The sequence below is a fragment of the Austrofundulus limnaeus genome, unplaced genomic scaffold, assembly GCF_001266775.1.
Source record: "Austrofundulus limnaeus strain Quisiro unplaced genomic scaffold, Austrofundulus_limnaeus-1.0 Scaffold240, whole genome shotgun sequence".
Classification (NCBI taxonomy): Eukaryota; Metazoa; Chordata; class Actinopteri; order Cyprinodontiformes; family Rivulidae; genus Austrofundulus; species Austrofundulus limnaeus.
The window spans coordinates 746,225-758,859 of record NW_013952642.1 but is presented as its reverse complement, the minus strand read 5'-3'; the positions used below and the strand labels follow the sequence as shown (position 1 = coordinate 758,859).

General features: G+C 37.9%; 2 protein-coding genes across 4 annotated transcripts in view; one reads left to right on the top strand and one right to left on the bottom strand.

Moving 5' to 3' along the window:
* The window catches only part of nxph2a (neurexophilin 2a), a 19,617-nt gene extending 16,039 nt beyond the window's left edge, over positions 1-3,578 (top strand). For both annotated transcript variants that reach the window (XM_014020108.1, XM_014020109.1), the window contains exon 3: positions 912-3,578. In XM_014020108.1, the coding sequence (XP_013875562.1) occupies positions 912-1,658 (747 nt within the window). In that variant the 3' untranslated portion in view covers positions 1,659-3,578. The remainder of the gene's footprint in view (positions 1-911) is intronic.
* Positions 3,579-5,815: 2,237 nt separating this feature from the next.
* spopla (speckle type BTB/POZ protein like a) overlaps positions 5,816-12,635 on the bottom strand; it is a 12,784-nt gene continuing 5,964 nt past the window's right edge. For both annotated transcript variants that reach the window (XM_014020106.1, XM_014020107.1), the window contains 6 exons: positions 11,858-12,035; positions 10,982-11,037; positions 10,655-10,777; positions 8,556-8,698; positions 8,400-8,453; positions 5,816-7,268 (listed from right to left, as the gene is read on the bottom strand). In XM_014020106.1, the coding sequence (XP_013875560.1) occupies positions 7,124-7,268; positions 8,400-8,453; positions 8,556-8,698; positions 10,655-10,777; positions 10,982-11,037; positions 11,858-12,035 (699 nt within the window). In that variant the 3' untranslated portion in view covers positions 5,816-7,123. The remainder of the gene's footprint in view (positions 7,269-8,399; positions 8,454-8,555; positions 8,699-10,654; positions 10,778-10,981; positions 11,038-11,857; positions 12,036-12,635) is intronic.

Below are 12,635 nucleotides of genomic sequence, written 5' to 3'. Positions count from 1 at the left end.
GTATAACTCGGCACCCCATATTGTCATGTCAAACTTTATAAGACAACAGTTTGATGCAATCAACTTATTGGTTTTGTCTGTATGCAACAAGTTTATTTTTCTCTAATATAAAATCATTTACTTGTCGGTACATTTGTTAGCTGATGCAGATCAGAAAATATTACCTGAAGTAAGGTTTAATAAGCAGGCATACAGAAAAGTCTWAATTTATAAATATTATGTAAATAATATCTCTCCTCCATTCTTAAATAAAACTAATCCTTCTTTTTTCCCCCCTTGATGTTGCTAAGTGACATCCAGGCAATGCCATTAATTCTGTATTGCACAAACATGTCACCATCCTCAGTCACCGAACACAAACAACACTTCAGGGTATTTTCATTAGGACTTTTTAGTTTTATTTTTCTCAAGAAAAAAAAAAGGATTTCAATTGGGCACCACAGAAATCTACTGCCTATTTTGCTGATTTACAGAAATGATAACTTGGAAAGTTACATTGATGGTGCAAGTATTTCATGTATACCGATGTCTCTGAACCTTAAAACAATACATATGTTATTTTCTGACTAATTTAGCAATTAATTTTTAAAGTTTGTGACATAAGTTGTGTCAGCACTGATCAGATGCACCTGTTATCACTATTTACCACTTGCTCTTTTTATCTCTTAGTTTATTATTTTCTTTCTTTCTGTCATACACTGCTATTGCTGCAGTTGTTTTCCTCTTATAAACATGGTAATCTTTTATTTTTAATGACCAATTAGAATAAATTATTAAACTCTTTAAAACACATGCATGTACTTAGCTTAAATCTTGTCTCAACAGATTRAAAAAAGCAAAACACTTTCAAAAAGATTTAACTCTCACTAAATATTGCTTTCCTATCTACCTTTTTTCTGTTTTTTAATAAGGTCACATGCAGGAAAGTGCATGAAGGAGCCACAGAGCTCATCGAGTGGAGAGGCCGTGAAAACGGACAGAAGATTCCTCCCATGGGGCCCAGTCCACGGATTCTCAACCCCCTGCGTTTGTTTGCCAGGGGCTCCCCCGAGCTCAAGAGCAACACAGGGGGAATGACGTATTTACAGCACATGGAGGACTTTTGGGACTGGTTATCTAACCAGACAGATGTTCAGGGTTCACAGACCAGAACTAAGCGCAGACCCATCGTCAAGACTGGCAAGTTCAAAAAGATGTTTGGGTGGGGGGACTTCCACTCCAACATCAAGACCGTCAAACTCAACCTCCTGATCACAGGCAAGATCGTGGACCACGGGAACGGCACGTTCAGCGTCTACTTTCGCCACAACTCCACAGGGATGGGGAATGTGTCTGTGAGCCTGGTGCCGCCTTCCAAGGTTGTGGAGTTTGAGATCGCTCAGCAGTCCACGCTGGAGACCAAAGACACCAAATCGTTCAATTGTCGCATTGAATACGAGAAGACGGACCGCAACAAGAAAACCGCCCTGTGCAACTTTGACCCGTCCAAGGTGTGCTATCAGGAGCACACGCAGAGCCATGTGTCGTGGCTGTGCTCAAAACCCTTCAAAGTCATATGCATCTATATCGCCTTTTATAGTGTGGACTACAAACTGGTGCAGAAGGTATGCCCTGACTACAACTACCACAGTGACACACCGTACTCTTCCACAGGATGACCTAACTGTTGTATATGCATCAGTCTTTTGTTTTACCTTTAAACTATGTCAATGTCCAACTCTAAACTCATTGTTCTGAACTACCTAAACAGCTTGATATGTTGAAGAGTCAGCTCACAAAGGGACAAGTATACTGGAGAAACTTTTGTACATATTGCACATGTATACAGAAATAAAACTTAGTGTTAGGTGTACAAGGACTTTGAATTTCGGGGTTTACGTGAGATGCAGCGATAGCTACGAACCCTGGGTAAAATCTCATCACAGCAGCACATGTTCTTTGATGTAATTACCATGCTGTCCAGATGTTTGCTTCAAGGCTAAAATATGAGAGAGGAGCATTTGACAGCACTTATCAAGCTCACCTCGTTTAAAAAGTTGGGAGTTGAAAACTAAGTTTTTGAATCATTAGGTTATTACAATAAACAAACATTTGAAACAGGACATAAAATAAAAGAATTCATTTTAAAACCTTGCTAAATTTTGAGTAATTAAGTTATTTGGCCGTTGCCTTTGAGCTGACTTTCATGTGTACGTTAACAGAACTTGAAGAGAACATTCATTATTTCAAATGAGTTTTTTAAGCCTTCAATAATTAATTACAGCCATTTTTTGTTTTCTTTTTTTCCAATAGGTATGGAATAGAAGCAAATTGATTGATTCAACCTATTCCAAATTGTCTGTGACAAAATAAAGTGGTCCAACAAATCTAATTTCAAAGAAACTTGAGAGCACAATCGTAAATTATCACTCATTATCACCCGTCCAGATGTAAAGTGGCGTGCTCTTGTGCTTCCTCCTGAAAACGTCTTGGTTTCGTGCTACAATTATCCTAAGGCGTGTGCGTGCTGAGCCACTCTGAATCCCAACATCTGTGTTTGCTGGATGCACTTTGAGGCATCAGCCTGCCGAGCAAGCCTCACACTGGATTAATGTGTCAGGAGAGGAAGGGAGGGAAGGAGGCAATAATTGCAGGACAGGTGGATTTAGTGAGTCTGGCAGACAATTATCAGCACTTTGTCATGGTCCCGCTACCAGCCCTGACATTACCTGTCTTTAATAGGCTTTAATTAGCCTGGGGAATCCATTCACCAAGAGTGGAGAAACTGAAGAGAGAGAGAAAAAAACAAAACAAAACGAAGCAGAAGGAAAGAAGGTGTCTGCATTTTTTTTTAATCGAGAAGTGGGGATAAATTTGAAATATCAAGCTTAATTTTTTTTCACTTGCACAGCAACCCTAAAATGGCAGATTTCAGTGTACAAGCAGAAAACATCCAGTCTAATGGTGTAATGTGCTTCGATCCAGCAATCACCGAGACAGTTTGGAAAGGTTTTCTTGGAAACCATCTCCACGTTTAAATGCCGTGGATTGCGTTGCTTGCACACATCCCAGGTTCTCGGGTTAGGGCAGGTGCCACCGATGACACCGTAACTGTTTCTATCGATGCTCCTTTATTTTTCCATCATCTGTAAATGATCCTGTTCACATGAGGTGATGTGTATGATAAATCAGAGTTGGTAAACAATGTTTTAGTTTCACTCCTTTGTGCAAATGCTGTGTATTACTGTGTAACTCTAAAACTTAACGTGATCAATTATGGCTTTAGAGTTAATGATGATTTTTCCTAAGAAATATGTATTCTCTATTTTTTGTGTTTTATCATAAATAATGTAGATAAATGTCATATTTATTGCCGTATAAATTGCTTTGAATTTCATTTTCTTTGTAAATGCAGATTATTCCTATCTTTTGTCTCCCTTGCTTATTTTTTTTCTGTAAATTAGATAAAAAAGTGCACCTATCTGTGTAATTACCATTTTTTATATTAGTATTCAAAGAAAGCTTTTTTTGTGTGTGTCAAAATGTGATGGTAAAGATCAATTTAGGTTTGTATGGCATTAAACCTCACATAAAACGGACTCATAGTATTTGTCACTGAGTCTGCCCCRGTGTAGAGGCACTTGCAGTTGTCTTGTTTCATTTCTGAAAGGACTTCTCAACAGGATAAACACACCATTTTAAGAGGTACATTTCAGTGTAGCTTTTTAATGGGCAATAAATCTGTGTCCACAGGCGTGGATGATACCAGAGGTACACCTCGGGGAGCACATCCATTTTGTTGTGGCCATCAGGGACAGGGGTCTTTTCATTCGCTTCCATTACTCTTATCTGATCAGGATGAGGCACCTACTCCTTCTGCATCAAGTCACACCAGGCTCTGCACTCATCCAAATCTTAAAAAAGGCAAACATATATTACTTTTCATAGTTCTGCATTAGTAATACATTTTTAAACAAAAATAACTAGTTATTGTCTGCCACTGTGTAACAGGTAATGTTTGCCTGTCTGTTGGCAAAATACCTAATGAACCACTAGACAGATTTTAATAAAACCTTTTGAAATTAATCAATGGATGCACATGGGCACTTGATTAAATTTTGAACTGAATACAAATCAAAATGGTCACTACAGCTAATTGACTTTATCCAACACATCCATGGCTATAACACAGTCAGTCTTACAGATATTGATCTAACATTTGGTGTGGTAATAGTCGGTCAGTGGTGGGCACAGTTCCCCTAAAGCCCTAATAGGGGAACTAATTTCCTGATTAGTGCTTTAGGGCTTTTGCTAATTTCTTAATCCTTTAGTGGATTAACACTTGCTAAATTTATGGGCTAAATTTATAAGCACTAATTGAGTTCTTTAATATTGATCAACATTACTGTCAACAGCTGAGGGTGAAAGCTGTCAGGCATGTTGGTCATGTGTGTCATTTATCCACTAGATCAGTGGCTTTCAACATTTTTGTTTCTGACCCACAAAATAACAGTTGCAGACACTTATGACCCCRTTTATTACTTGTTTTTGTAGCTAATTTTGGTAACATCTCTGTTAAATATGGGAATAATAACTAAAAACAAGCCTAGTAACTATGATACAATTTTTTATTCATTTATGATTATTTTAAAAAATGCAATAACCATGATTAAAATATTCCATTAGCATTTTTTTTCGCATTTAAATTGATGTCTGGAAATCACCTGGGGACCMTCACTTGATGTTTTGTGGCCCATAAAGAGGTCCCGACCCCAACTTTGGGAACCACTACACGAGATGAAATATTAACAATATTCTGCACACAAAAAAATATTGTCTCATGGTGGCTCTGAGGAATGTTCTATGGGTCAGCTGGGTTTTTAGTGCTTTAGAATTAGCTTTTGCTAAGTTTTTAAGTGTGTWAGTGCTTTAGAATTAGGGGACCTAAATATTAAAGTTAGTGCTTTAGGGTTAGTGCAACTAATTTTTAGATTAGTGCTGCCYACCACTGTGGTTGGTCATTGACAACACTAAGCAAAGCATCTTCCAATATTGCATGACATTCCACATTATTTTCAAGGTCTCACCATAATGGATACAACTCCATTTGTCAGCATAGGGTCATTTAAAATTGTGATGCAGTATGTGATTCCTTTAAAGAATGCTAGGTCTTTAACCATTTTTAAAAATGTTAAATACAAATAAGTGTTTTAAATGAAATATAATGCAGAGCTTTTATAAACCATTGAGAAAAAATAAATAAATCAGTTTTAGTATCACCTGCAGTGTCACCACCCAGTGCTTTTTCGCTACAATCCAAATGACAAGAATTCTTCATTTTTGACAGCATCAGTGCAGGCATCTTCTCTTTCAAGCATCACAGTTAACGGAGGAAAGCGAGGGAGGAAGATAAAAGGTTGAAGAGGCGTCCTAAAGCTGCGATGGTATCAGGCCATTTCCAAGGATCGCTGCTGAGAGGGGCGGACGTGGATCAGCAAGCCGCTGATGAAGACGTCTCTTCTTGCAGGAGAGAGCGGCCTCGGAGCCACTTTAATTAGAGCCGGCACCTTGCATTCACATAAAACAAAAGAAAAAAGGTCTTTTATGTGTCGAAAAGGGGTTTAACTTGAAGCTATCCCAGAGCAACTAYCGTGCATGTCCTTTTGATTAGCCAAGTAAAGTGTTTTGTAATTATAAAAAATCTCAGCCCAACATCCACGTCCATTTAAACAATCATTAAAACGACTGCAGAAAAGTATGACACGTCCTGAAAGTAAATGATTTGGTCAAACTAACAATCTCCAGGTAAAAATATAGATACATTAATCTGAGTCACTTCAAACTGCTGGAAAATGTTTTAATGGGTTAATGCAGGCATTCTTGCAGACAACAACTTCTTTTTTTTTTGCACTTCCAAAGTTTTGACATGATGCTGATTGACGAGTAATATCATAGAAAAATGACGCTACTCTCGGTTTACAAAATCCTCTGAAGTGTCTGTCACACCACACTACATACGAGACGGACTTAATAACATGACGACCCCCCCATTCAAACACAGAATAACATTGTCAGTAGAAGTGATGCTCAGCATCCTACAGATATCCAAGCATGTAAGGACAATTTTGCACATACTCAATTCATGTCATTCTGCACACATATCAGATAGTTGCAGAAAATAAATTGATTGAAAAAAAAATGACTGGAACTTGGACACTTTCTCTTGACAATAACACGACCATGCATTTGTCTCTCCATTTTTAGTTTACCACAATATACTGAGAAGATATATTTGCAAATTGGCAATACTAAAAGAAAAAATTCTCTAAATTGTATCCATAACAGTTCACAGATGTATGATCTGGAATATGTCACTCAAATGGGAGAATAAGAACATTCCAATGTTTTAGGACCGAAGTATTTGACACTGGTCTTGAAAATGGCAGATTACTATTTTTCCCCCCACACAAAAATGCAACATAATGGATTTYCTTGTACATTGGTCTTTTAAAGATGGTTCAACTGTCACTTACATCAAAATGGTGCCATCAATATGGGGCATACACATTTTTTAAAAAGTGTAAAGAACTGACATTGCACTGAGTGTTCATGCTTTTTAATGTCTAGTCACAAAACGGGCTAAACATTACAAATATATAATATTTCCCATTTAGTTAAATCTTTGTCACGTTCCTATAGAACTCCTTATCAAAATGACTATACATGGGAACTAGTGCAACCTGGAGGAGGCCTGGTCTTTGTGACAAGGCAGGCACAGAGTAAAATAGACGAAGCGCTCTAGAGCAGGTCCAGAGCAATGGCAGATATATTAAGGCCATTTTAAAAATTACAGGGAAAAAAAACTGTAGCTGAGAACTTGGCTTGCTGCCCGGCAGAACAGAATTCAGCTGAGGCAGCAAAGCAAGCGAGCAAGCAACGCCGATTGAATCAACTGTTATCCAAATCCATTTATGTCAGCCTTCCATGTGCCAGCCTTCCCACATCTCTGGCCAGAAAGCTTCACTGTCCCTTATTCAAGTGTGTTCAGTTTTGGTGGAAATAAAAGTGGCACCCCACAATAGTCCTTTCTTTGTAAACCCATGCTTCACACCCTTCAGCTTAGTCCTGGGTCACAGTCGGGCAGTCAGGACTGTTTTAGTCGCTTCCTCGGAAGACCAAAGGGTGGGCACTGAGCCGAAGCCAGGGCACGGAAGGCTTCAGCTACCAAGTGTGGATGGGACTGGATCATTGACTTCCAGCCTGCAGTCTCCATTATATCTGTGGCATGACTGAAATCACAAGCAAAATGAAGTTAACACYAAGGCATGCTAATCAGCACATTAAAACAGGTATAATTTAATATATTAGAGAAAACAGCACAAGCAATAAGGGTATGATTTGTTAAGTTACACAAGCTGCGTTTCCATTGTAAATGTGCGCAAAACATTGTCGATATTCTGTTAATGTCGAAAAACAGTTTCGCAACTGCGGTGTTTCCATTAAGTAAGAAATGCTATTAAAGTCGTGCGTGAATACDTTTGTTCTCATGATAAGTCATTACAAACATGGTGGCAATGGATGTAAACACATAGCATGTTGCTACTGCAACACTAGCRCTCAACATCAGAGGAGACATCAGTGTCTTTTATCGAGGCTCTCCAGCGACAAGCCCCTACTTGGGAGCAGCTACGTATGCTGTGTTTTGGGGAAATTGTAGTCGGTGAGTTTACTATTTTATACTACTACTGTGATGTTACTATTATTTCAACTTCCTGTTATCTTCTTCGTCATCTTCTTTTTCACCAGTAGAAACAGCTGGTTGTTGATCACGTGACTCCCGTGATGCGAAAAAAGTGTTTCCATTGCAGTTTTGCGAAAAACACCAATTTCGATACGGCTGAAATACCACCTCATCCTAGCGCAAAAACATTTTGTCGAAAAACAGAATTTTTCTCGAAATTGACGTGTTTCCATTGAGCAAATTTATTTTCAAAATTCTAATTTGCACATTTTCATGGTCAATGGAAACGCAGCTATAGAGAAGTTGAAGTGGGCCATTTGTACTTTCTGTGAGCTGAAACTAACGTAGGATTAGGATGCCATTATAGTACATATACAAACAGAATAAAGTTCATCGTTTCAAGGTGTCCTATAAAACTGCACTAAATCAACTGAAAGAAAAACCTGCCACTGAGGCCAACTCCTTTCCTTCAAAAATTGTACAAATATTCCGTTCCTGGGGTTTATCCAGGTATGAGTCTATTAATAACTTGGATACAAYGATAATGCGCTTCAAACTGAAAAGGCAAACAGCACTCTGTCTGCCTGGGCTAAAACAATGAATTCTAATGCATCTGGTTGGGGGGAAAGATAAGAAAGTGTTATTAATCTTGTGTCACATATATCAGCTAATTACATACTTGCTATTCCAGTTCTTTCCATCTTTACAGCCCAGCTGTCTCAGGACACTGCACCTATGGCAAGGAGATAAAAAGGTAAGCATTCAGGGCTGGTAAACAGAAATGGCAGCAGGAATTTATCACCGGAGTTTTTTTTTTTTTTTCCTCGATACTTGCCTGTTGATAAAATCTATGGCTTGTGCTTTGAGCTGCTCGGCACTGTGCAAGTCAGCCAGGATGAGGGTGTCGGCCACATTCTCCACTGAAAGGCTGTTGCACAAGGCCTCTTCACACATGACCTTTAAACGCTCCAGAGCATACTGGTGTGTATGTGTGTGGGGTGGAGGGAGGGGGGGGGGGTAACGACAAAAAAACACTGGTGAAGGCTCCACTGTAAATCTCAATGGTTTAACATTTTGCTTGACCAATCAGTGAAGAAATGACTAATTACCTAAAAAAGCTTCTTATCTAACACCCTTACCCACTTTACCTATCCTAAAATACAAAAGCTGTTTTGAATTAGTGACAGATTCAAGGAATCCTAAAATATGGCTGGTAGTTGTGTAAAGATGAGCAGGTGTCTTTTTGTTATGGCACAATAATCAACAAGATAACATAATTAAAGGACAGCTGTAAATCAAGAGGGCAGACCGGATTTGGTTAATCACACCAAATCAGACCAAAATCCTAATTTTGGTCAATCTCCCCAGTGTTCATGTCGAAGCATCCTGCCCAAAAATAAACCCTAAAATGCTACAAAATATATTCCTTATGCATAAGTTGCTTTGAATAAAAGCATCACATACAGACAATGTAACTTTGGTTAAATAAGCACAACTTTCAATAGTTAAAGATATTTTTTAGTCATAAGAATGAGAAATTGTATCTTTTTTTAGAGTTTTATGTTTAAAATCTATACAAAACGAACCTCAAGTGCACCAAATATATATGAGGAAAAACATTTTTCTTAAAAGGCAAGAACAAAAAAAGGTGTATAAAAACAAAGTCCTCTCTTGCTGCTACACAATTTAGGAGGGAAAGTAGAAATCAGGGACTGCTAATCAAATGTACTTTGATGATCAGTGTGACCACTGCCAGCAAACTCACTCCAAGGTCAAACAGTGCTTCAAAAACTACATTTCTGACTCTACAGACCTCAGCTAGCAGATTAAACGTTAAAGTAGCACTTTTAGAAAAAGACTGAACACTTATAACTTGTTTGCAAGGGTTGCCAGGAGAAAGTCTCTTCTCTCTAAAAAGAATATGGAGGCAGGACTTTGTAAAGCTGCATCTGAATGAACCACACGACCCTTTGAACAGACGACAACCAAGCAGAGATGTTTGGCTATAATGCAATGTTTGGTGAAAACCAAGCGCAATATATCAGGACAAACGCTTTGCACAATGGTCAAGCACAGAGGTGTAGAGGGAATCATTTGACCTTGTTTTGCAGACTCAAGACCTGAGYACCTTGCAGTCAGAGTCAATCTATTCTGTATACAGACATATACAGAATAGTCAAACATGAGGCCATCTGTCTGACAGCTAAAATGGTCTAAATGAGGTCATRCATCAGGAAAAATGATCCCAATCATAGCAAATCTAAAACAGGATGGCTGCAATAGGTAAACAATCAGTGTTTCTCTGGTTTAGTTATCAACCAGATTGAAATGTCAAGTTGGTACCTTAACATAGGCAGGTATACACAAATGAGCAGTAATGACCACTTCACAAGTGGCTTTTCTACGAGTTTTCTTTTTGTTTARTAAACACTGACAAGATGAATTCTGTTGTTTTTGTATGTCGGATGTTTTATTTTGAATAACTGTATAACTTGGTTAAGACCAGATTTTTCTTAATGTGTCCTGATACATAAATCACTTAAATCAAAAGTGGTTGGACTTTCTTTTTCCAATTACTTTATATACCCGTCATGTGATAAGCCTATTCTAAAAATGGGGTGCTAATGGTGAGACAGAAAACATAAATAAATCTGAACAGTCAATATGGAAATTATTCACATTAGACACGGTCTAACAACAACATAATTACAGAACAAAAACAGAATAAGTCTCATTGACTGTCATTCAGCTCTTACTCTCCCTGTAGACTAACAAGACTGTTGGGCGGCCCAAACATTGAAAATTTTAAGGGTCCGTGGATATATTACAACCAGTACAGCTTTATTAAATGTTTAATAATTGTTCAGGTTTGTATTAAAATGAAGCAGGTGTTTTATTAAAACTAAATTTGAGCAAATCAGTCCATGTACTTACTTTATCTGCAGCTGCCAACAAATTGTCTGCCATCTTCTCCAAGTTCGGGGCCTTTCCTGTGTATATGAAGCCCATCATTTCCCTAAAGACGTCTGGATCCACATCACTAATATCAACACGGTTCTGAAAAAAAAATTAATAAAAGGCAAAAAAGCTTCTTACTTATAATAAAATGTCACCGGAATTAATAGAACAAAGGAAGCTAAACATTTTCATTATCAGAGTTATAATAAATTGTTTTTAAGCCATGACTAAGTTTTTAAAGCAGAACACATCTGTGTACAAGGACACACATCAAGAAGCAAATACAACTCTTTATAGTCTTACCTTTTTACTTTCTTCCATTTCATGTTCAAACATTGCATTAAAGACTGGCGACCTCGCTGTCAAAAAAAATAATAAAAATGATTTAAACTTGTTTTCACGTAAAAACGATTCAACCTCTGAAGTTTATTAGTTCATCAAGTAAACTATCAGTATCYATCTGCAACAAAACCAATTATTTTCAGTAAATAAAGACAAAAAATAATCTAACACATCAACCTTGCTCCTCTAAAGAACCTCATCAGGCATCGCCATCCCTAAGCGACAGTTTTTATCTATGGTTCCCTCAGTGGCTTTTTGATCAGTCTTAAAGAATCTCTTACAAACCCATGATCTCTGCTAATACTTTAATACACATAACCGATGCATCTTTATACACTGCTYTAAAGACTGTACCCCTCCTACGTCCTTTTATTAGATTTAGTGCTTAATGGTGCATGCCGGAGTTTCTTACTGTAGACATTTGAATGTTTATGCTCCCTTTAAGACATATTCTATGTGCTCAATAAGTAAATTTAAACTTACATTGGACTACTGTAGTGCAAAAAAAGACAGCAAAATTCCTACAGCTGTCACATTGAAAGYATTTTCTCCTTGAAGACTGCAGCAGCCACCGTGTCTAATTGAGATGAGAGGAGAGAGCCAGACTCTCAATCTCCTGAATCCTACAGTCATATGGGTCAAGCAGGGCCAAGCAGGAGTAGTGGTGTGGATTAGCAACCATTGCAAAACTAGGCCGCAACAAATCAAACCAGGCACACAGACTCTCCTTATCCTTTCAAGGCACTTTTGACTCTTCACCAGAGGTCATTAAAAAGAAGCATGGAYGTGTCTTTCTGTTGCCACTTCTGATGCTCCCCTGGTTCAGTAATGTCTTACCTGCAAGGATAGATTTGTGGGCTTTGAACTCTTGCCCTCCCACATAGAGGCTGCAGTCTGTAAAGCGTGAACACTCCCAGAGATTTCCTAGGTCATCAGACAGCTGACACTCCGGTACTTTCAGCATGTTCATGTTGGACTGKCCCGAAATGTTGACGGAGTCTTGGACAACGCTTACCTACATTATCAGAAAAACAACAATGAGGCAATCTTGTAAAGCAACGCTCTCCCCAAAACAACTTTAAGAAGGAAGTCTTGAAAAATAAAATGAAATAAAATAAATACATCAATCTAGAGAACCAAACTTGTGTTTTTCTGATTTATATAATTAATAGGACAGGGTATTTTGCCTTTTATTTAAATTACATTTGTTTTTTTAAACTGACACTTCCCTCTAAAATCTTAGAAAGTATCTAAAAGTGCAGGACGGCTCACTACATTCTTGGCAACTGCATTGAAATCAAATACACTGACACCTAATTTAACTTGTCCCTTGAAAGAACATTTTCAGACACGTTAACTCTTATTGACATTCTGAATTCAATTATTTTGAAAACAAGTGTTGTTTTAAGAGAAAGATGGAGGAAACATTTTACTTGCCAAAAGTAAAATGTCATCAGATGCAAATCCACATCTGATGCAAATCCATTAAGAATACAGACAGCTGTACACTGGCYATGGCATAAATTAACACTCTCTGTTAAAGGTTATTGTTGTGAGTAAAGCAAAATGTTTTTTTAATACAAAAGCTACTTGACATTGTTGCCATAATATATAC